This window comes from Leopardus geoffroyi, chromosome X (genome assembly GCF_018350155.1).
Source record: "Leopardus geoffroyi isolate Oge1 chromosome X, O.geoffroyi_Oge1_pat1.0, whole genome shotgun sequence".
Lineage (NCBI taxonomy): Eukaryota > Metazoa > Chordata > Mammalia > Carnivora > Felidae > Leopardus > Leopardus geoffroyi.
The window spans coordinates 71,118,203-71,142,066 of record NC_059343.1 but is presented as its reverse complement, the minus strand read 5'-3'; the positions used below and the strand labels follow the sequence as shown (position 1 = coordinate 71,142,066).

Here is a 23,864-nt window from a genome sequence, read left to right as displayed (position 1 = left end):
GTCCGACTTCAGCCAGGTCACGATCTCGCGGTCTGTGAGTTCGAGCCCCGCGTCGGGCTCTGGGCTGATGGCTCAGAGCCTGGAGCCTGTTTCCGATTCTGTGTCTCCCTCTCTCTCTGCCCCTCCCCCGTTCGTGCTCTGTCTCTCTCTGTCCCAAAAAATAAATAAACGTTGAAAAAAAAAAATTTAAAAAAAAAAAATAAAAAAAAAAAAAAAAAAAAAAAAAAAATAAAATAAACTATAGGGACTATATCAAAATAAAAGCTTCTGCACAGCAAAGGAAACAATCAACAAAACCAAAAGGCCATGTATGGAATGGGAGACGATATTTGCAAATGACATATCTGAAAACGGGTTAGTATACAAAATATTTAAAGAGTTTAAAATGCAATGCCCCAAAATCTAATAATCCAATAAAAACTAGGCAGAAGACATGAATAGACATTTTTCCAAAGAAGACATAGAGATGGCCAACAGACACATGAAAAGATGGTAAACTTCACTGATTATTAGGGAAATGTAAATCAAGACTACAATAAGATATTACCTCACACCTGTCAGAATGGCTAAATTCAACAACACAAGAAACAATAGGTGTTGGCAAGGATGTGGAGAAAAGGGAACCCTCTTACACTCTTGGTGGGAATGCAAACTGGGTCAGCAACTCTGGAAAACAGTATAGAGGTTCTTCAAAAAGTTAAAAATAGAATTACCCTATGATTCAGCAATTGTGCTAGTGGGTATTTATCCAAAGGATACAAAAACACTAATTCAAAGTGATACATGCACCCCTATGTTTCTAGCAGCATTATTTACAATAGCCAAGATATGGAAGCAGCCCATGTGTCCATCGATGGATGAATGGAGAAAGATGTGGTGTATGTGTGCACACAATGGGAGTATTATTTAGCCATGAGAAAGAATGAAATCTTGCAATTTGCAACAACATGGATAAAAAGTATAATGCTAAGCAAAATAAGTCAATCAGAGAAAGACAAATACCATATGATTTCACTCATATGTAGAAGTTAAGAAACAAGTATCATATGATTTCAATATATAGAAATTGAAAACAAAACAAATAACCAAGAGAAAAAAGAAGAGAGAGAAAGAGAGACACACCAACTAACAGACTTTTAACTACTGAGAACAAACTGATGGTTACCAAAGGGGAGCTAGGTGGGGGGGATGCATGAATAGTTTATGGGGATTAAGGAGCACACTTGTGATGAGCATAAGGTGTTGTATAGAAGTGTTGAATCAATATATTGTACACCTGACACTAATACAGTGTTTGTTAACTATACTGAAATTGAAATTAAATATTAACAAAAATAAATACTGTAAATCATCAGATTGGAATTGAGAGGTGACATAATAAAACAGTAAAACTCTTATCAGGCTTGTTACTCAGTGACAGCTTTTATAAAGATTAACATAGAGAAGACAGTTGAAATCTGAGACTAAACTCTGGTTTTAAATGAGATAATCTATACACAATAGAAAGAGTTTGGACTTTGGTGTTAGGAAGATCCAGGCTATAAATACAACTCTACTACTCATAAGCTATAGGATTTTGGAGAAGTTACTTAAGCTTCCTAAGTCTGAATATGTTCATCATGAAATGGTCATAATTACATGTACACAAGAGTTTTTTGTTTTGTTTTACTTTTGGGTGAGAATAACATATTATATTTATAGCTCTTTACACCACAGTAGGTGATCAGTATACGGCACATATTATCATTACTTCCTACTTCCTTATTTCTGAGTTGGTCCTGCTTCCTTTGCAATAAAACAATGAGCATTCACATTGTACAGAAAGACAATCCTGTGCAACCCAGGAAGTAGTGAGTTTATGTGAATACACCCCTCAAATGGTACTAAACACTCTGTTGCCTTTTTAATGATTGCAATAAAACCATGGTAGTATCTGCCTAGAAAGTATAATTGTCACTATGTGGCCCTACAAAGTATTAATTGCCAGCATCTAATATTAAAACGTTCTTAGTATTATAATTGGTGTTATTTCACTATTTCATGCTGAATGTTCTCCTGGTATATAAACTAAATAAAAGTGATGGTGGAAACTAAGAATGATAAGGGTATACAGCATAAGAAATGGAAAGCTAATATTTCTTTTATGTAGATTTGACTCATAGTCTATAAATTGGAATCTTCTACATTAGGTGCATATGTAATTAGGAGGCACATTTTCCTCCACCTCATCACAAAGCTCACATTTATAGAGTGATTTAAATGCTTCACTCATCCAACCCACCAGTGCTACTCTATATTCCCATATGCAAAGACTGGTATTATGAACTATGTGGCAATTAGAGTCCCAAGTACCCAAGTATCTCATTTTCTAAAAAGATATATAGACTACTATGTTATAGGAAACATATATATAGGACTACATATATATATACATACATATATATCATTATACATACATATATGTATGTACATATGACTATGTAGTCATAGGACTACATATATACATATATAGGACTACATACATATATATATATGTATATATATATATATATATATATATATATATATATGTTTGTAGTCCTATATATAGGACTACTATGTTTTTCCTGTTATAGGAAAAAACATTTATGAAGAAAGCACAAAAATAAGTTCAAACTACTACTAACAATACTATAAAATTATTTAGGAAAAGAAGGAAAACAAAATTGAATTATTTCCAACAAACCTGAGGTAGATTCCGATTCTGTCTGTGTTTCAAAGATGAGTTCTGTTGACAAAGGCACTGAAAATTTCAGGTTGTGAGTTGTTTTTGCAGATATTTCTATTTCACCAGAGTTTTCTATCTGTTAAACAAAAAGATTTTTCCTTCATAAGTAAATCATATTGCTAAAACAATAAAACATACTAAAAATGTACAGCATGCAATGATATTATGTTTCTTCATCTCCTTTCATTCTACTCTTGAACTTTGTCCAGGACTCCCATTATAAGCCAATCTCCACCCCAACCAAGAAAATTCAATGTCTACCTTTTTGATTCATTTAAACTCTACCTTAGTTCTTTCTTTAGGTTTAGGGAGTGACTCTTTTTTGTTGTTTTTTGTCCACAATGATTTAACTGCTTCATAAATTTGCTGGCTTGTAGTATATGCCTTTTTCCCAGTTACCTAATTAAAACAAGAAGTGAGTCAAATAAGTTATATTTTTAAAAGGTAAAATAACAAGTATTAAAAAAATTATGTCAGGTATTTTATGTGAACACTCAGGACAGAATCAATATCACAGATTTAAATCTCTAGGTCATACAACACAAAGCCCCATTTTCTAAATCTTACATGAAAAATTATTTGCTTCATGTACAAATCTAAAAAATGTATAGTTACTGCATCACCAAGAGTGAATCCTAATGTAAACTGTGGACTTTGGGTGATATGTGTCAATGTAGGCTTATCAACTGCAAAAAATGTACCACTCTAGTGGGGTATGCTGATAATGGAAGATACCAAGCATGTGTGGGAACAGGGTGTGTATAGGAAATCTCTTACCTCCCCCTTAATTTTGTTATGAACCTAAAACTGCTCTTAGAAAAATACTTAAAAATGTATATATAGTTTGCATTCACACTGTAACATGTGAATTTAAAACTATGTCTTTTTAATAGAAGCAGGAAAGACAGTTTTGAGATAATAAACAGTTGACTGAGAAAATAAGATTTTAAGATGCTATGAAATTAGTGTCTTTGTTCAAATGTTTATGGTGCTTTCTCCTGTCATAAATAAAAAGCACTAATGTATTTCTCCAGAGAATAATACTCTTCTGGTAGAAACATAAAGTTAAAAATGAACTACAAACACACTGAAGAAAAGGCTTCTGATTCCTTCTTTCTATTGTTTCCCCACCCTTTTGTTCCTTACGGTTAAAGTAATTTCAGTAGCTATTGATTTTTAAAGATTTAAAGAGGTTTTGGGAGATTTCCAGGATTACACTTTATATAAACATAAACTTATAAAACTTTTTAGAACTGTGACTTTCTTGCTTAGATTTTTTTTGCTAAGTATTACCTACACTTAAGAAAAATAAATCAATCAACTAATATAAAGAAAATCCTCTTCCTCCCCCCAATGTAACATTTGTTCACAGTTGTGTGCATATTCTGCCTGAGTTTTTCCTCTTATATGTGCATTAGATACAAACACAATTTTAAGACAAATGGAATGTTGAGACGTATAGATAGATCTACCAAAAAAGATGAGGGAGATTTATATGCACCGACATGGGTTTCCATGATGAATCACTGTAGTGAAGAGATGAGAGAACAGATATACACTACAATCTCAATTATGTTTTATTTATTTATTTATTTAATTTATTTTTTTAATATGAAATGTATTGTTAAATTGGTTTCCATACAACACCCAGTGCTCATCCCAACAGGTGCCCTCCTCAATGTCCATCACCCTCCTGCCAACCCCCATCCTGCCAACCCCCATCAACCTCCCCTCCTGCCAACCCCCATCAACCCTCAGATTGTTCTCAGTTTTTAAAAGTCTCTTATGGTTTGGCTCCCTCCCTAACTTTTTTTTTTCTTCCCCTCCCCCATGGTCTTCTGTTAAGTTTCTCAGGATCCACCTAAGAGTGAAAACATATGGTATCTGTCTTTCTCTGTATGACTTATTTCACTTAGCAGAACACTCTCCAGTTCCATCCAGGTTGCTACAAAAGGCCCTATTTCATTCTTTCTTATTGCCATGTAGTATTCCATTGTGTATATAAACCACAATTCTTTATCCATTCATCAGTTGATGGACATTTAGGCTCTTTCCATAATTTGGCTATTGTTGAGAGTGCTGCTATAAACATTGGGGTACAAGTGCCCCTATACATCAGCACTCCTGTATCCCTTAGGTAATTTCTAGTAGTGCTATTGCTGGGTCATAGCGTAGATCTATTTTTAATTTTTTGAGGAACCTCCACACTGTTTTCCAGAGTATAGCTTGATCACATAACAAACTACAAAGGCCACTATATCTTTGTCATTCCTAAAATACTGAGTAGACAGTTTCACCTACATCAATAATTAAAAACAAGAATACAAGTACAGAAAGTCCTTCTGGCAACACTACATACTACTTCAAGTGCAAGGGGGAAATGTTAAATGTTGCTAATTGAAAGAAACAAAAGAAGAAAAAACTGCACAACCCAAAACTCTCCTTCTGAATCTAAATATGTATTAAAAGTAAAATACTGACACAAACTGTTCAAATCATTGAGAGAATGTTTGGATTTGTAGGTAAGCTGAAAAGAAAATGACAAAGCATCTATAATATGGACTCAGGGCAAGTGTTACTTAGTTCCAGGTGGTATCAAAATTGAGTTTGTGTATATAATTTTTTTTTTTTACCTTCAGAAGCCTCTGTTATCTATCAATTCACTGTTCCTTGCATAATGTTAATCTGATGAACTGACAGCAGCCAGCAGGTATAATTTTCTAATTAAAAATTGAATTTCACAGAGCCCAACAACAGAGCAGTATTTCTCCCCATAAATTATAATTCAGAATTCACTGTATCTGGACTTAATCCCAAAGTGGCATTTATATTGTTGAATTATATTTAAACAAATTCATCCTATTTATTTGTGAGACTAAATAATTAGGAATAGCATTTACCATGCTCAAATGTGAATGTGATTTTGCCAAGATAAGAGTTGATACCAACCATATTTCTCTGAAAATTGAATGTTGCAGATACTTATGACATTTAAATACTGTCACATTAAGAGTTTAAACAAATACTGAAATGTAGGTATCACTTAAGAAGAAATACCATATGACTTCACTCGTATGAGGACTTTTAGATATAAAACAGATGATCATAAGGGGAAGGGAAGCAAAAATAATATAAAAACAGGGAGGGGGACAAAACATAAAAGACTCTTATATATAGAGAACAAACAGAGGGTTGCTGGAGGGGTTGTGGGAGCAGGGATGGTCTAAATGGGTAAGGAGCATTAAGGAATCTACTCCTGAAATCAATGCTGCACTATATGCTAACTACCTTGGATATAAATTAAACAATAAAAAAATAAAAAAATAAAACAACAAGCCAAAAAAAAAAAAAGGAAAAAAAGAAAAAGAACTTACCTTTGCAATTATTATTGACTGAACTGGGTAGCAAACAGTTGCTCCTAAAGTGGCCAGTCCCAAGGGATAAGCAATTTTCTTAAACCTGGAACCTATGAATTTCAAATAAACTGTTATACTCCAAACAGATGCTAGCAGAGACTTGATGCTTTTATAACTTTAATATTCTCTTTGTTCCCCTTTAAGTCATTATCCTATGTTAATTTACTCTTTAGATAATTATATCAATTAAATGGTAGCTAAAATATCCTTAAGGATCACAAATCAAATAAAACCTCTTAGTTGTCATGCCCAAGTTTAGAAAAGTGTTCTCAATTTAAAATTGTTAATTAACTACACATAGGGGGTTAATGATTTTCTTCTTTTTAAAAACTAGGTATTTTTTTCATATCCCAAGAAACCCAAAGTTGTAAACACATTTGTTTCAAGTATCTCATAAAGCATGATAATATGGAGAACTGAACAACTATCATGCTTGTGACACCATGTTAAAGTGAAATGGGCTCTCTTTACATAATCCTGTTTTGATTATGTCCTTAAGAAGACGAAAGATGCAACTAACTAATCAGCTAAGGACTTTGAACTCATTTCAAAAAAGTTCCTAATCTAAGCATCCAGGAGACATTTTCAAACTTTTTTTTTAACAGCAAAATCCTTTAAAATATCTTCAAAATACAATCTCACTACGAACTTCATATATAAAACTTACAAAGTTGAAGCTACTCTGGTTAGCCTGGGGGAGGGAAGCTTAGTATTAAGCCCTACCTGCATGCTCTTCCCTTATCTCCTTAACAACTGTAAACACTTTCAAGGAACCCTAAGTTCTGTAGAATAGTTTGAAACCCACCACTCTAAACCATAGCTTAGTTCCAACAGACAATTGGTTCAAAACAATATGTATCTTAAATGCTTGAATGGGTACCTTGGACTCTTTAAATATGATTTGGGCAATTAGATGATGGGATTTCTAATTGGGTAAGTACTTTTATTCTCTGAAACAGCTCTTACAACCCTTACTTTAAAAATGAAACAGCCTATTTGGCATATCAGTAAAGACTAAAGAAAAAAATAACTGGCAGTGTTTGCAAATAAAAACGAGCTATTTTTGCATCTGGCTTACCTAATAGTAAGAAAGCCTTCTACAGTCATGTCTACAAGACTGAGCTAGGGAAGGGCTGCTGGGTGGCTCAGTTAAGGGTCCAACTCTTGATTTTAGCTCAGGTCACGATCTCACAGTTCATGAGACTGAGCCCTACATTGGGCTCTGCGCTGACAGCATGGAGCCTTCTTGAGATTCTCTCTTTCCCTCTCTGACTCTGCCCCTCCCCTGCTCACTCTCTCTCTCAAAATAAATAAATAAGCTTAAAAAAATAAGACTGAGCTTGGGAAAGGTGGGTAAGTAGGCTACTTCAACCTCTAATAATTTAGCTTTCTTTTGGTTTTAAACTGTTTTGTCTGATAATGTGAAAGAGGGTCTAGATCTGTTAAAACATATCTTAAGTTAGAAGAAAATCTGTCTTAACTTGCTCCTTTACTCTCGTCCTGCTCACTATTATTCTAATATCCATAGTTTGGTTTTTGATTTTACTGACCTAACATCTCTTAATGCAGGTTTCCTTGACTTAGCCAAATCCCCCTAATTATGCTGCTCCTAACCTTGGAAAGTGACATTTTTTCCTTGATGTATCATTTTAAATATTAAAAAAACTTCTCTTTACTTGATAAGAAAGGCCAGTCTACCAGAACATAAATTTCATTTGAATTAAATAGCCCTACTCCAATAAGTAGGAAAGGCTCTAGACACAGCCACTAAACAAGTTATGTACTATGAAATCACTAAGTGATTTTCCTTCTCTGGACTTCTATCTGTAGCTAATGGGATTAGAGTAATCAACAGCTTTCATACATTTTTTGACCATGTCTCATATTAAAGAATAAATTTTACATTATGAGCTATGACCTTTTTTTTTTTCCTTAAAGTAGGCTCCAGGCCCAGCATCGAGCCCAACATGGGGCTTGAACTCATAACCCTGAGGTCAAGACCTGAGTTGAGAACAAGAGTTGGGACACTTAACTGACTGAGCCACCCAGACTCCCTGACCTATGACCTATCTTACACACACACACACACACACTCCATGGAAACAAAAATTTCACAATATTTATCATACTAAGTACAGAACCCTGATATTTGCTGTTCTCCCCTAATTTTTTAATAAAATGTCTCTTGAGATTCACTATGTTTATTTCACTAATAATAGGTTGAGATCTGCAATTTGAAAAACATTGGGTTAGATTATTCTAGTTCTGACATTTAGCAACAATGTGAATGACCTAAGGAACATATTCTTTTGCAAGTGGATTATGAGTTTCATACTGAGAATCAAGTAGTATGTTTTTCTTTGAGTTTTACTGCTATATAGAGTGATCTGAGTTTTCAATTTTTTTCCTAATAAATAATTTATAATATGTATCCAAGCAAAAGCTGCTCAACAGTGTTAGAATTAAAAATGAGATAACAGGATCCATTAATATTAGCTATAAGGGAGAGTGTTAGGTCTACTGAGATGCGATATATGGGCTAAAGTTAGAATGCTGGAATGTTCTTTCAATTCACAAACGTTTTGTATCTGATTAGGTATACTTGAGACTACCTTTTTTTTTTTTTTTTAGAGAGAGAGACAGCACAAATGGTAGAAGGAAAGAGAGAGAGCATCTCAAGCAGGCTCCATGTCCATTGCAGAGCCCAACACGGGGCTCAATCTCACAACCTTGAGATCATAACCTGAGCCAAAATGAAAAGTCAGACACTTAACTGACTGAGCCACCCAGGCACCATGAGTTGAGACTACTTTAGGGACCAAAGTTGGGCAAACCAACCATAAGGTGTCTGATATTAGATTTCAGACTGGTTCGGAGCTGTGACTTCAAACCACATGTAATTTAGTATGGGGACAATCACTGGCAAATGAGTTGTGGAGGTACATAAATGGAAGGTGACCAAAATGGCTATTGACCAGAGAACCATAATAGCTTAGTCGGGGCTTGCATGAGGAGGAAAAGCAGTAATGCCTACTTAGAGGAATTTCCATACCCAAAGGTTGAAGATGGGAAAATATGAAATTCACCATATGCTTATGAAAGGTAGTTATTTAATAATGTGCAGAAAAGAGTTAACATAGTATCCTGAGACTGCCATTGTTAGAAAGGTCTGCTTGCAAAGCTGGCCCTTCGCTGGCATCTGGGGGACTTGAAAATATTCTCTGAATGATAAGAATGATGCATTGTACCTAAACTGCTTGTTGAAATAATATGGTTTATGCTGAAAAACTACTTTCCTTCTGGGAGTCTGGAATTCTGGACATACTAGAGAGATAGTGCTTATGTGATCAGCCACTAGTAATAACCTTGACTGCTCATTCTCTACTGAGCTTCCTTGGCTGACAACATCTAACACATATTGTCACAATTCATTAGTTGAAGAATTAAGTACATCTTATATGACTCCACAGGGAGTCATGGAAGGTTGTTCCTGGTTTCTTACAAGCTTTGCCCCATGTGTCTTTTCCCTCTGCTTACTTTACTTTATAACTTCTCACTGTAATAAAGCCTATTATTACAGACTGAGTCCTCTAAGTCTTCCTACTTATTCATCAAACCCATGGGTGGTCTTGGGGACCCTCGATAAAAGTGGTAGAGTGAGAAGGAATGGCAAGGTTGACAGAGACACATGGTAAAAAGAGGGACAAAAGATATTAAGCATATCAAGCCTCATGTGCTGAATGAGAGTGATGAGTTGTCTAGTTTCACAAACTCCATTCTGAGGTAGCTGATGTCAGTTCTAGCAACCTTGGTCAGGATGAGAAGATAAGAGAAAAAAATATTTTTCTGGTACCAGCATCTCTGTCTCCAAAACTTAATATAGCCCCCAGAATATGGATAGTTATGACAAAGCAGAGAAAACAAGTTTGAGTGGTTTGTATACATTTTTACATTAACATAAAATTCCCAAGGTCTTTTTTTGTTTAATAGCCACAGACTCTAAAATTTTTTGTAGAAAGGGAGTAGAGGATGATTGTGGCAGAGTAAGAGGACTTTAGGCTCACCTCATCCCAGAAACACAACTAGAGAACTATCAAATCATCCTAGATAAACCAGAAATAGATATGAAGACTGGCAGAACAACCTCTACAATTAAAAGGAGAGAAGAGGCCAAATCAAAGAAGGTAGGAAGTGCATAGATGTGGTTTAGGGGAGCAACGGATCCTAGCTGCTGCAGAAAAGAGGGAGCCATGGTATAGAGAAGGGCGAGACAGAGGGAAACACACAGGGAAATGGAAAAAGAGACTTCCCCAAAGCCATTGGCTTGGAGATTGAGAAGTGCTAATTTTTTGAGTTTCTGCAACCTGTAGGACTTAAAACATGGAGTTTTATAAGTCAGTGGACTTGGCTGTGATACAGCAAGGCAGGCACTGCCCTGCTCCTGGAGAGAAGGGGGGCAAATAACCTAGGGGCAGAAAGTGTGGAAACAGTGATAGGAAGTGCGCCTGGGGCACACAGTGGGGAGCTTGTTTGCTCTTAATGGAGTGCATCCTTGAGAGGCAACATTCACAAAGATACTGCTCTGGGAACAAAAGAGCTGTCTGGCACTACTTCCCTCTCCTGCCCCTCAGCACAAACACAGAGCTACTGACAGGAAGTAGTGAAGTGCCAACACTGCCTGCCTAATTTATATACACCAAGCCCTACCCTCTGCATTCTGGTAAGGCTGTCCTTCTCAGTCACACTTGCCTCATTCTCACCATGGTGGGACCCTCACCCAGAAGACCAGCATAAAACCCTACCAACACTATACCTACCAACAAGAGAGTACTACAGGGCTTCAGTTCTGGTGTAGGTGGTGCTAGGTCTCATTTCACAAGCAGACCAGAGCACACCTAATTTAAACTCACCATATTCAGGCCATGGACGGAAACTGCCCATAGCAGACAAAGAAAGCCTTTGTAGATGACTGGCCGGAAGGATACAGCAGCCAAAACACAACAGCAGAGTGTATGCAGCACATACCAGAGACACCCCCTGAAGGGCCAGGTCCTGGGTACTACAGCACCTCTTCTTCATAAAGCCACTTCTCAGGAGCAGGAGATGTGACTGGCTTTTCTAACACAGAGATAAAGGTAGAGACTTAGACAAAATGCAAAGATGGAGTAATTGATCCCAAATGCAAGAACGAGATAGGGCAAGGGCCAGAGATCTAAGAGAAACAGATGTCAGCAACATGTCTGATGGAGAATTTAAAGCAATGATCATAAGGAGACTCATGGGCTTGAGATAAGAATAGAACACATAGGTAAGAGCCTTATCACAGAGATAAGAGAGTTAAAAAAGAACCAACTAGAGACAAACAGTGCAATAAAAGAGATAAGAAACAGGCTTGATGCAATGAACAAGAGGCTGGAAGAAGTAGAGGAACGAATTACTGACCTGGAAGATGAAATAATGGAAATTAATGAAGTTAAACAAAAGAGAGAAAGAATAATTATGGAACACGAAAATACACTTAAGGAACTTAGTGACTCCATCAAATGTAATAACATTTGTATTATATGAACACCAAAAAATGACAAGAGAGAAAAGGGGACAGAAAACTTCTTTGAAGAAATAATAGCTTAAAACTTACCTAATCTGGGAAAGGAAGCATACATCCAGGTCCAGGAACAGAGAACTCCCATCAAAATTGACAAAAGCAGGCCAATACCAAGACTTATTGTAATTAAATTTGTGAAATATGGTGATAAGGAAAAGAATATTAAAAGCAGCAAGGCAAAAGAAGTTCTTAACTTATCAGGAAAAACTCACAAGGCTAGCTGGAGATTTTTCAAAGAAACTTTGCAAGCCAAAAGGGAATAACATAACATATTCAAAGTACTGAATGGGAAAAATCTGTATCCAAAAACACTCTATCCAGGAAGGTTATCACTCAGAATAGAAGAAGAGATAAAAAGTCTCCCACACAAACAAAAACTAAAGGAGTTAATGACCACTAAACCAGCCCTGCAAGAAATAGTAAAGGGGACTCTTTGAAATAGTAAAGGAGGCCAAAAGTGACAAAGGCAAGAAAGGATAAGAGAAAATCTACAGAAACAAGGGCAAAACAAGTAATAAAATGGCAATAAATACATATCTATCAATAATTACTTTGAATGTAAATGGAATAAACACTCCAATCAAAAGACATAGGGTATCAGAATGGATTAGAAAAGAAGACCCATCTATCTGCTGCCTACAACAGTCTCACCTTAGACCTAAAGACATGTGCAGATTGAAAATGAGTAGATGGAGAAAACTTTGCCATGCAAAAGGATGCCAAAAGAAAGCCAGAGTAGCAACATTTATATTGGACAAAAGAGACTTTAAAACAAAGACTGTAAAAAGAGACAACGAAAGATACTATATGATAATAAATGCACAATCCAACAAGGAGATATAATAATTGCAAATTATGCACTCAACATGGAAGCAACCAAATATACAAAGTAGTAACATAAAAGAATTGACTATAACATGATAATATTAGGTAGGGGTTTTGATACCCCAATTACATCAATGGACAGATCATCTAAACAGAAAAACAATAAGGAAACAATGACTGTGAATGACAGAGATGGACTTGACAGATATATTCAGAATATTCCATCCTAAAGCAACAGAATACACTGTTTTCAAGTGCACATGGGACACTGTCCAGAATAGATCACATGTTAGGTTACTAAACAGGCCTCAAGAATATCAAAAAGACTGATACCATTCCATGCACCTCTTCTGACCACAACACTAAGAAATTAGAAATCAACCACAAGAAAAAAATTTGGAACAACCACAAATACCTGGAAGCTAAACATGCTGCTAAACAATGAATGAGTCAACCAAGAAATCAGAGAAGAAATTAAAAAATAAATGAAAACATAACGGTCCCAAACCTTTGGGACACAGCAAAAGCAGTCCTAACAGAAAATATATAGCAACACAGGCCTACCTCAAGAAGAAAAATCTCAAATATGCAACCTAACCTTACACCTAAAGGAGTTAGAAAAAGAACAAGAAGCAAAGCCTAAAGCTAGCATAAGGAAGGAAATTATAAAGACTAGAGCAGAAATAAATGATATAGAAACTAAATAAAACAAACAAACAAACAATAAAACAGATCAATGAAACCAGGAGCTGGTTCTTTGAAATAACTAACAAAATTTATAAAACTCTAGCTAAACTTATCTAAAAAGATCCAAATAAATAACATTACAAATGAGAGGAGAAATCACAACCAACACCACAGAAATACAAAAAATCTTGAGAATATTATGAAAAACTCTATGCCAACAAATTTGGCAACTGGGAAGAAATGGATGAATTCCTAGAACTAACAAAACTGAAAAAGAAAGGTGGAGAAAAGAAAGGTGGAGAAAACTTGAACAGACCAAAAACCACCAAAGAAATTGAATCAATAATCAAAAATCTCTGAAAAAACACAAGTCCAGGGCCAGATGGCTTCACAGGCAATTCTGCCAAACATTTAAAGAAGAGTTAATAACTATACTTCACAAACTATTCCAAAAAATAGCAAAGGAAAGAAAACTTCCAAATTCATTTTATCAGGACAGTTTCACCCCAATACCAAAACCAGATAAAGACCTCCTAAAAAAGAGAACTATAGGCCAAAATTCCTGGTAAACATGGATGCAAAAATTCTCAATAAAAAACCAGCAAACCAAATCCAAAAATATATTAAATAAATCATTCACTATGATCAAGTGATATTTATTCCTTGGCTACAGGGTGAATCAATATTCACAAATCAATCAATGTGATATACCAAATTAATAAAAGAAAGGATAAGAACCATATGATCCTTTCAATAGATGCAGAGAAAAACATTTGACAAAATACAACCATTCATAATAAAAACCTTAAACAAAGTAGGGTTAGAGGAAACATACCTCAACATAATGAAAGCCATATACTGAAAACCCATGACTAATACATGCTAAATGAGAAAAACTGACAACTTATCCTTGACAGTCAGGAAAGAGATGGGGATGTCCACTCTCACCACTGTTATTGAACATTTTACTGGAAGTCGTAGCCACAACGAGATGACAAAAATAAAAAAAGCCATCTGAATCAGCAATGAAGAAGTGAAACTTTCACTATTTACAGATGACATGATACTATATACAGAAAACGTGAAAGACTCCACCAAAAAACTGGAGTAATAACTTCAGTAAAATGGCAGACACAAAATCAATGTATAGAAATGCATTTCTATACACCAATGATGACGCAGCAGAAAGAGAAATTAAGGAATCAGTCCTATTTACAATTGCACCAAAAACAAGATACCTAGGAATAAATCTAACCAAGAGGTGAAAGAACTATACTCTGAAAACTATAAAACACTGATAAAAGAAATTAAAGATGACAGAGGAAAGGGAAAGATATCCCATGCTCATGGACTCAAAGAACAAATATTGTTAAATTGTCTATACTATCCAAAGCAATCTTGGCTCAGTCGGTTAAGCATCCGACTCTCGGTGTCAACTCAGGTCATGATCTCATGGTTCATGAGTTTGAGCCCCACGTTGGGCTCTGCACTGATTGTTTGGATCCTGCTTGGGATTGTCTCTCTCCCTCTCTCTCTGCCTTTCCTCTGCTCATGCTGTCTCTGTCTCTCTCAAAAAAATAAACAAGACAAAATACCAACAGCATTTTTCACAGAGCTAGAACAAAAAACCAAAAAATTTGCATGGAACTACAAGAGACTTTGAATAGCCAAAGCAGTCTTGAAAAAAAAAAAAAAAAGCGAACCTGAAGACTCACAATTCCAAACATCAAGTTATATTACAAAGCTGTAGTGATCAACACAGTGTGGCACTGACACAAAAACAGGGACACAGATCAATGGAACAGAACAGAAAACCTAGAAATGAACCTACAACTATATAATCAATTAATATTTGACATAAAAGGAAAGAACACCTACAAGAAAAAAGACTGTCTCTTCAACAAATGGTGTTGGGAAAACTGGACAGCCGAATGCAAAAGAAATTCGACCACTTTCTTATACCATATACAAAAATAACCTCTAAGTGGATGAAAGACCTAAATGTGAGATAGGAAACCACGAAAATCACAGAAGACAGACAACACAGGCTGTAACTTCTTTGACACTGGCCATAGCTACTTCTTTCTCAATATGTCTCCTGAGGCAAGGGAAACAAAGGCAAAAATAAACTATTGGGACTTCATCAAAATAAAAAGCTTCTGCAGATCAAAAGAAAAAATCAACAAAACTAAAAGGCAACCTATAGAATGGGAGAAAATATCTGCAAATGACCTATCTGATAAAAGGTTGGTATCCAAACTATATAAAGAACTTCTAAAACTCAACACTCAAAAAACAGTCTGATTAAAAAGTGAGCAAAAGACATGAATAGACATTTTTCCAATGAAGACATACAGATGGCCAAGAGACACTTGAATAGATTCTCAACATCACTCATCGTCAGGGAAATACAAATCAAAACTATAATACCTGTCAGAATTGCTAAAATTAACAGATAAGAACCAAGATGTGTTGGTGAGGATGTGCAGAAAGAGGAACCCTCCTGCACTGTTGGTAGTAATGGAAATTGGTGCAGCTTTTTGGAAAATAGTTTGGAATTTCCCAAATAGTTAAAAATAGAACTATGCAAAGTCCAGCATTTCCACTTTTAGGAATTTACCCAAGGAATACAAAAATGCTAATTCATAGGTTTACATGCATCCCAATGTTATAACAGTATTATCTACAATAGCCAAAATATGGAAACAGCCCAAGTGTCCATCAACTGATGAATGGATAAAGAAGATATGGTATATATTTACAATGGAGTATTACTCAGCCATAAAAAAGCATGAAATCTTGCCATTTGAAAGGACATGGATGGAACTAGAGAGTATTATGCTAACTGAAGTAATCACAGAAAGACAAATACCATATGATTTCACTCATATGTGGAACTTAAGGATCAAAACAAATGAGCAAAGGGAAAAAAACAGAAAGAGAGAGGCAAACCAAGAAACAGACTCTTAACTATTATAGAGAACAAACTGATGGTTACCAGAGGGAAGGTGAGTAGAGGGATGGGTTAAACAGAATAGGGTTTAAGGAGTATACTTGTGATGAACACTGGGTGTTGTATGGAAGAGTTGAATCACTATATTGTACACCTGAAACTAATTATTACACTGTATGGTAACTTATTTAAATTTAAAAAATATTTAAAAAGATGAGAAACAAAGTATAATCATAATTAATTGTATTTGTAATTATAATTACAATTTTAATAGGAATAGCTATATTTTTTTAAATTGTATTTGATATGATCATACAGAAAAGTCAACACTTTTCGTCTACAGTTCTATCAATTTTAATACATGTATAGTCACATAACCACCAGTATAATCAGGATATGGAACAGTTATTTTCACTCTTAAGAAAATCTCATGCTATCACATTATAGTCACACCTTTCCACTCCTAACTCCTAGGAACCACTGACCCCCTTTTTTTTTTTTTTTTTTTTGTTACTATAGTTTTGTCTTTTTGAGAAAGTCATATAAATGGAATTATACAATATGTTAACTTTTTTAGACTGGCTTCTTATTGTCAGATTCATCAAGACTGTCGCATGTGTCAATGGTTTACTCCTTTTACTGGTGAATATAATTTCTTTGTTTAGAAATGCCAAAATATAGTTTACTCCTGAAAGATATTGAGGTTGTTTCCAGCTTTTGGTAATCAAAGAGTTACTATAAACATTTATGTACAGATTTTTCATTTTTCCAGGGTAAATACCCAGCAGTGGGATTACTTGGTCTCATGGTAAGTACATGTTTAAGTTTATAAGAGAAATTTTCAAACTGATTTCCAGTTTTTTTTTTTTAATATGGAATGCTTCACCAATTTGCATGTTGTCCTTGAGCAGGGGCCATGCTCGTCTTCTCCGTCTTCTCTGTATCGTTCCAATTTTAGCATATGTGTTGCTGAAGCAAGCACTGGAATAGCTATATTTTTAAAAACACATTCTTTATAAAAGTAAACATGCTGTAAAATAGACAAAATTTTTTCACAGTAGCCTATCCTAACAATATTCAATAAAACATAAGAGGTTTTCCCATGACAGTAAAATTCACAATATATTGGTATTAAAAGAGAAAATGTATTTTTTTAAACCGTACCTTTTCTTGCTGAAAACAAGCCTGCTAATCCTGAAACTGTAATCACTCCAATTTTTGGAAGAAAATCTCTAGGTGGATTCTTCAGATAGACATAAGCATCTTTTAAGAAAGACATAAGCATCTTTTAAGAAATAAGTTAAAAATTAATATAAATGACTTATTGTAACTAGGCACTGTATATATGATGCAGAAAAGCTAAAGAAATTTGTTATCATAGTAGCAGATGGTGTAAACACTTCAGAAAAGCTACACAAAAGAATGATTTGAATAGTAATTTAAAAAGGTGTTTAAAATAGTCCTTGTTACAAAATAAAATCTTCCTTCCACAGCTGATTTGATAATTGTTTTCTTAATACAGGCAATTATTACTCTTTAATTAAATATGATGCACGAGTATACACTTTAATGTGAATTACTGTAAACTAAATGCCTGATTGTGTATGTACTATATCCCTATCATTGATTCAAAATGCTTCTGGCATTATGTGTTCAAACTGTGGCAGGATCCAGTAAGAATGGAAATACCTTATTAGAGAACTTTGAATAACTAACTAGGGATACATGTAACTTCTAGACCCTGCATGCCACTACTCCCCAATACCCAGAGGAGCCACTGCTCTTGGTTAAAACCAATGATCAGGATTAGAAGTGACCCTAGACCAAAAGTAGATGAAGAGTGGACACAAGTCTAGATTTCCTGGCTTTTTATATACATAAATTATTTGTTTCCATATAACTCAAGAAAATACATTCTTCTATCACAATTATTTAATGCCAATCACTTATTTAATCATATTCTTCAAGACAAATGAGGAATATAGTTTGGAATTCCAGCATACCTTAAGTAATGATAACACATACTTAAGTAATGATAACACATTACTTAAGTAATGATAACACATTAAATGGAAACATTTAAAAATGATCTTTCTGTCTCCCGTACACATTTATGTTGACAACTGGCTGAGGCCAAGAATATTAGGAAGATATGTCTACTGCCAAATACCATTATCAAACTAAAGAGTCAAATACAAGTGGTATCCAACATTAGCTCAAACATTCTAGAGTGACTAGTGGGTATAGTGTTTCCTAGGAATAGATAGCAAAATTCTACATATTTTAACAGCAAATAGCACTTATTTAAACTAACTGATAACAATGGAGACATATTGCTAATTTGTGCTTTGAGTATATAATATGGGCTTTGCAGCTAAAAGAGACCTCAGTTTGAGTCTAGGTGCTGCCATTTACTAGCTATGTGACCTTGGTAACCAACTTAACCTTTCTAAACCTCAATTTCCTTATCTGTAAAAAGGGAATAATTATAATACCAACACTCATAGAATTATTATAAAAATTAAATTAGATAAATTATGTACAATGTTTACCATAGTGTCTTTGCATATAATAATTGCTTAATAAGTGATCGGTACTATTACTTTGTTACTGTTATCATAAAGTGCTATACAGAGTATTTTCTCAGTTCATAAAACATGAAAATGAATAACATAACATGTTTATTTTTCTCACATTTAAATCTGTCAAGTTAAAAAGACAACAGAACATTTCTAATTATGGATGGTTCACTCACCTACCTTTTCCAAATTGTACTGTATCCATTATCCCATTTTTCACAAAGACATAAACACCCTAAGCAAAAAGAAAAAAAAAAAAAAGGACAGCTGAATTTTTCAAGATGTTGACAATTAAACAGTCCACATCTCATGAGACCATATATTAAAGTGCTGAGTTACCACTGCACCCAAATCTAAGTCTAACTTTCCCATTTATTCACTATGAGAATACTTGTTTTACTTAGCTTCTTTTAATTTCTTGCTTTTCATTCTATTTAACACGAATAATACTTATTTACTATTTTCCTCATATAAACAGGTGAAGTAATGCCTACAGTCAGAGCATCTCACAGATAATTTATTGCAGAAACACAAAGGTTTATCATCTTATTTTATAAAGGCTTAAAAAATGAATGAAATTTAAATAAAGCAGAGATAGAGGTATATTTCAGCTTAGCAATATCTGACTAATAAAGATATGGCAGCAACAACATAATGTTTGTGAAGAAAGTAATAACAACAAGCCTAAAGTGCTTCGTCTTCTCCTTTTTTTAGTGTGCATTAGAATGGGAAAAAAACCTAGACATTTATCTCAAGATAGAAATCATCCTACATAGACTAGTGTTTGTTTTTATAGAGGAACATAAATTCTCTACAAATCAAGATTATATAAATCCACTGAAGGGATTAAAGTCTTCATTTTTTCCTTTTACCTGTTTCTAACTATTTTAATGCAACAAATATAGTTACATTCATTTACTGAGCAATAGGTACTATCTCAGTTACATCAGAAGGAAAATGAAGGCACAGAATGATTTACCTATAGTAATTATCCATAGTCATGCTTTACTCTATTGAAGAAACCAGAAACGCAACTGAAATATATGGTCTCCATCTCTAAACTAGCTGCTATGAAACCATGGAATAAAAACAACAAAAAACATTTTCAAAGCAAAGAACACAGAAATAATTACATTAGACAAGAAAGAAATAAGTCATTGTTATTGTGTTATCTTGGTATTAGTAACTTTGTCTTAGAGATTTTCATTCAGAGGTTCATCCTGTTCATCATGGTTTCAAGCTGTACAAACCAACACAGATCATAAATGCCACTGAATTACTTCTCTTTAAAGACTGTCTCTTGGGGCGCCTGGGTGGCTCAGTCTGTTGAACGTCCAATTCTTGATTTTAGCTCACATAATGATCTCATAGTTGTGAGATTGAGACCCATTTCAGGCTCCACGCTGAGCATGGTACCTGCTTGGGATTCTCTCTCCCTCTCTCTCTGCCCCTCCCCAACTTGTGTTCTTTCTCTCTCTCTCAAAATAAGTAAATAAGCTTAAAAAAAAAAAGGACTGTCTCTTGAGAACACTACACCTTCAAAGTTATAATACCTATTGACCAGACGACTGCAAACATGGGTGCTTCAGTCAACATTCCTAGCTGAGTCCAGCCTTCTAGCCATCTGTGACAAAGCGCTACAGATGTGAATGAAGCAGTCTTAGATCCTCTACATTAGCCCAGTCACCTGATGAATAACACTGAAGAACTTCTGACAATACCAAATGCAACATGAGAATCACGTGTCTGAACAAATCAAAAACCTCCAACATTAAACCACTATTATAACTTAACTTACCTTACACCAGCCAATATAATGACCAGTTGTTTTACGGATGGATGCAAAGCCCATTTGTAAATGACCAGGCTGCTCTTCAACATATTTAGACTGCAGAGGTGGTGTGGTATATATGGGGAGCTAGAGACAAAAAAAAAAGTTCATGTTAAAAATATAAAATGATGGACATCCTTTTCCAGGAGTAAGGCAGAAGAGAAATCCTCAAGAACCTTCCTCCTATAAAAGCAACTAAAAATGCTGACAAAATATTCTTAAAAACCATCTTAAATGGGAGGAATGATCCTGTAAGCTGTTTATAAAGACTGTTCAGAAACCCAGAATTAAAAAAAAAAAACAGCTGAAATGCAGAGATAAACAATAGAGTCAGCTTTTACCTTGTTGTCATTTGCTGTAAAACAGATGGTTCATGGAGTATGGAATCAAGAAACAAAACCCAGAAAAAGCTTGAGGTGGGCAATCTTAGTGGGGACCCTATAAAGCTGGCATCTCAAAGTTATAATATCATCAACTTAAAAGTGAATTAAGAATAAACAGTTCACTGCAAATAACTGTTAGGAAAATTGACTGTATCAAAGTCTGGGCACCAAGTACAGAGGAAAAAAAAAATTTCCTAAGAACTGGCAAACACAAGTGAGAGCTCATATAACCTGCAGCATTTTAAACTAACTGGGTAACGGAGAAATCTTAAACCAAGAATACATTTAAAGTACTTCTAAGCTGGTAGCCCTCACATATGCTTGGCAGAAACAAATCTCTCCCCTCTGGAGGAAGCTACCAAGACTTGAAAGAATTACAACAGATAAAGTTCCAAGAAATATGAGCCCATAATGTTAAAGAAGAAGAAGAAGAAGAAGAAGAAGAAGAAGAAGGTAAATAAAGTTAGAAAACACAAGGAAGTATCTGGACAAGAGCTAGCAGAAACAACAAAGAACAGACTCAGATCCACAAAGAATGTATAAATGGAACACGTAATATCAAGCACATTTATTGTTGTTTTTAAAGAAATAAAAGAAGGAAATATGGGTTCAGAGGAAGAGAGTACAAAAATTACCAAAGCTAATGTAAACAGAGAACTTCTGGACCTGGAAATTAAAAAAATAAAGAACTCAACTGGCAGGCGAGGGAGATGGCAGAGTAAGGGGACCCTAAGCTCACCTGGCCCTGTGGATACAACTAAGTAACACTTATATCAGTGTAAATAACCCAGAAAACAATGCAAAGACTGGCAAAACAAATTCCATGACAAAAAGTGGAGAAGAGACCACAACAAAAAGTACAGGAAGGGCAGAGACCTGGTGGGGAGTTAAAGAGCCCTGGGCATCCAGAGTCAGGAGGGAACCTAGGGGCAGAGAATTCTGGCAAGAAACAATCACAGTGGGGAGCCCACACAGGGATGGCAGGGGGAAGAATCCCCAAAATATTTGGCTTTGAAAGCAAGAAGGGTCAAATTTTGTGAGTTCTTAAAGCCAGAGGGACTTAAAACTTGGAATTTTAAAAATCAGCAGTCTTAGCTCTGGAAGACCCCAGAGGGCATTAGGAAGCTCAGTCCCACCCTTAAAGAGATAACACTATAAGCAGCCTGATGAGATCTAGAGTAGAAGCAGCAGTTTGAAACACACCTGGGGCAAACAAGGAGAATTATTTACTCACCTCAGAGCAGTCCCAGACAGTCTGGGATACCAGGGAGGCCCTTCCAGGAATAAAGGAGCTGGCAACTGACATTTCCCTCCCCTGTCCCTCAGCATAAACACAAGGCCACCTGAAGGAACCAGTGCAGCACTGAAACTAAGTAACTTTCTTATACCAAGCCCCACGCCCTGTGATTTGGCAGATCCATCCATTCCAGTCATACACTTTGGGTTCCCTATCCAGAAGACCAGCATTAACCTCACCAACAACGCATCTCCTGATCCACACATTTTCCAAGCCTCAGTCCCAGGGGGCAATGACTGATCACCTCCCAGAGACTATGTGCACACCTTGTTAAAACTAAGCCCCTCACATACAAAAACTGGGGAGGGGGTAGGTCACCTGGATCAGTTGGTTAAGCATCCAACTCTTGTTTTCAGCTCAGGTCATGATCTCATGATTGTGAGATTTGAGCCCCACATCAGGCTCTATGCTGATTGCGCAGAGTTTACTTGGGATTCTCCTTCTCTCCTTCACTCTCTCTGGCCCCCTCCCATGCTCTCTTTCTCAAAATAAAAAAATAAACATTAAAGGAAAAAAACCTCACACCCCCTACCCACGTGTGCTTTTTGAACCAGCCCTGGACATCCCCAGTATCCAAACAAACTACATGCCCCCTGTGGAAGAGGACCAGTGCCACCTTGTTAAAAGTGTGCACCCCTCCCACTACTTTCAAGAGCATAAGACCTAGCTGAGTTTCCTAATGCACAGAAATAGACACAGAGAGTTAGACAAAATAAAGAGACAGAGAAATATGTCCCAAATGAAAGAACAGGCTCAAACCACAGCAAGAGAACTAACTGAAATGGATATAAGTAATATGCTAGATATAGAATTTGAAATAATGATCATAAAGATATGCACTGGACTTGAGAAAAAGTAGAGGACATCAGTGAGACCCTTAACAAAGAGATAAAAATGAACCAATAATAGTTGTAGAACACGATGAATGAAATTAAAAATAAACTTGATGGAATTAATAGCAGGCTAGAGAAGGCAGGAAAATGAATTAATGACCTGGAAGACAGAGTAATGAAAAGTAATCAAACTGGGCAGGTGAGGAAAAAAATGTGCAAAATGAGAATAGACAGGAAACTCAGTCACTCCATCAAGAGTAATAACATTCACATTAATCGGATTCCAGAATAAGAGAGAGAAAAGGGGGAAGAAAAGTTTTTTTTTTGAAAAAATAATACCTGAAAACTTCCCTAATTTGTGGAAGGAAACAAGATATCCCAATCCACAGACATCCCCCAACAAATTCAACCCAAGGAAGTCCACACCAAGGCACACAGTAATTAAAATGACAAAAAAAAAATTGTGATAAAAAAAGAATTTTAAAGATTGCAAGAGAAAAAAGATACTTGTCTACAAGAGAAACACCATAAGGCTATCAGCAGATAATTCAGCAGAAACTTTACAGGCCAGAAGGGAGTGGCATGATATAAGAAATGAGCAGAAAGGGAAAAATACACAGCCAAGAATACTCCATTCAGCAAGGCTATCATTCAGAATAAGGGAGAGAGAAAGAATTTCTCAAACAAA

General features: G+C 35.5%; 1 protein-coding gene and 1 pseudogene across 2 annotated transcripts in view; both read right to left on the bottom strand.

Moving 5' to 3' along the window:
* APOOL (apolipoprotein O like) overlaps positions 1 to 23,864 on the bottom strand; it is a 95,844-nt gene that overhangs the window by 12,990 nt on the left and 58,990 nt on the right. For both annotated transcript variants that reach the window (XM_045473300.1, XM_045473299.1), the window contains 6 exons: positions 20,631 to 20,750; positions 19,013 to 19,067; positions 17,418 to 17,516; positions 6,142 to 6,233; positions 3,053 to 3,166; positions 2,726 to 2,843 (listed from right to left, as the gene is read on the bottom strand). In XM_045473300.1, the coding sequence (XP_045329256.1) occupies positions 2,726 to 2,843; positions 3,053 to 3,166; positions 6,142 to 6,233; positions 17,418 to 17,516; positions 19,013 to 19,067; positions 20,631 to 20,750 (598 nt within the window). The remainder of the gene's footprint in view (positions 1 to 2,725; positions 2,844 to 3,052; positions 3,167 to 6,141; positions 6,234 to 17,417; positions 17,517 to 19,012; positions 19,068 to 20,630; positions 20,751 to 23,864) is intronic.
* Positions 17,120 to 17,235, bottom strand: LOC123595502 (annotated as a pseudogene).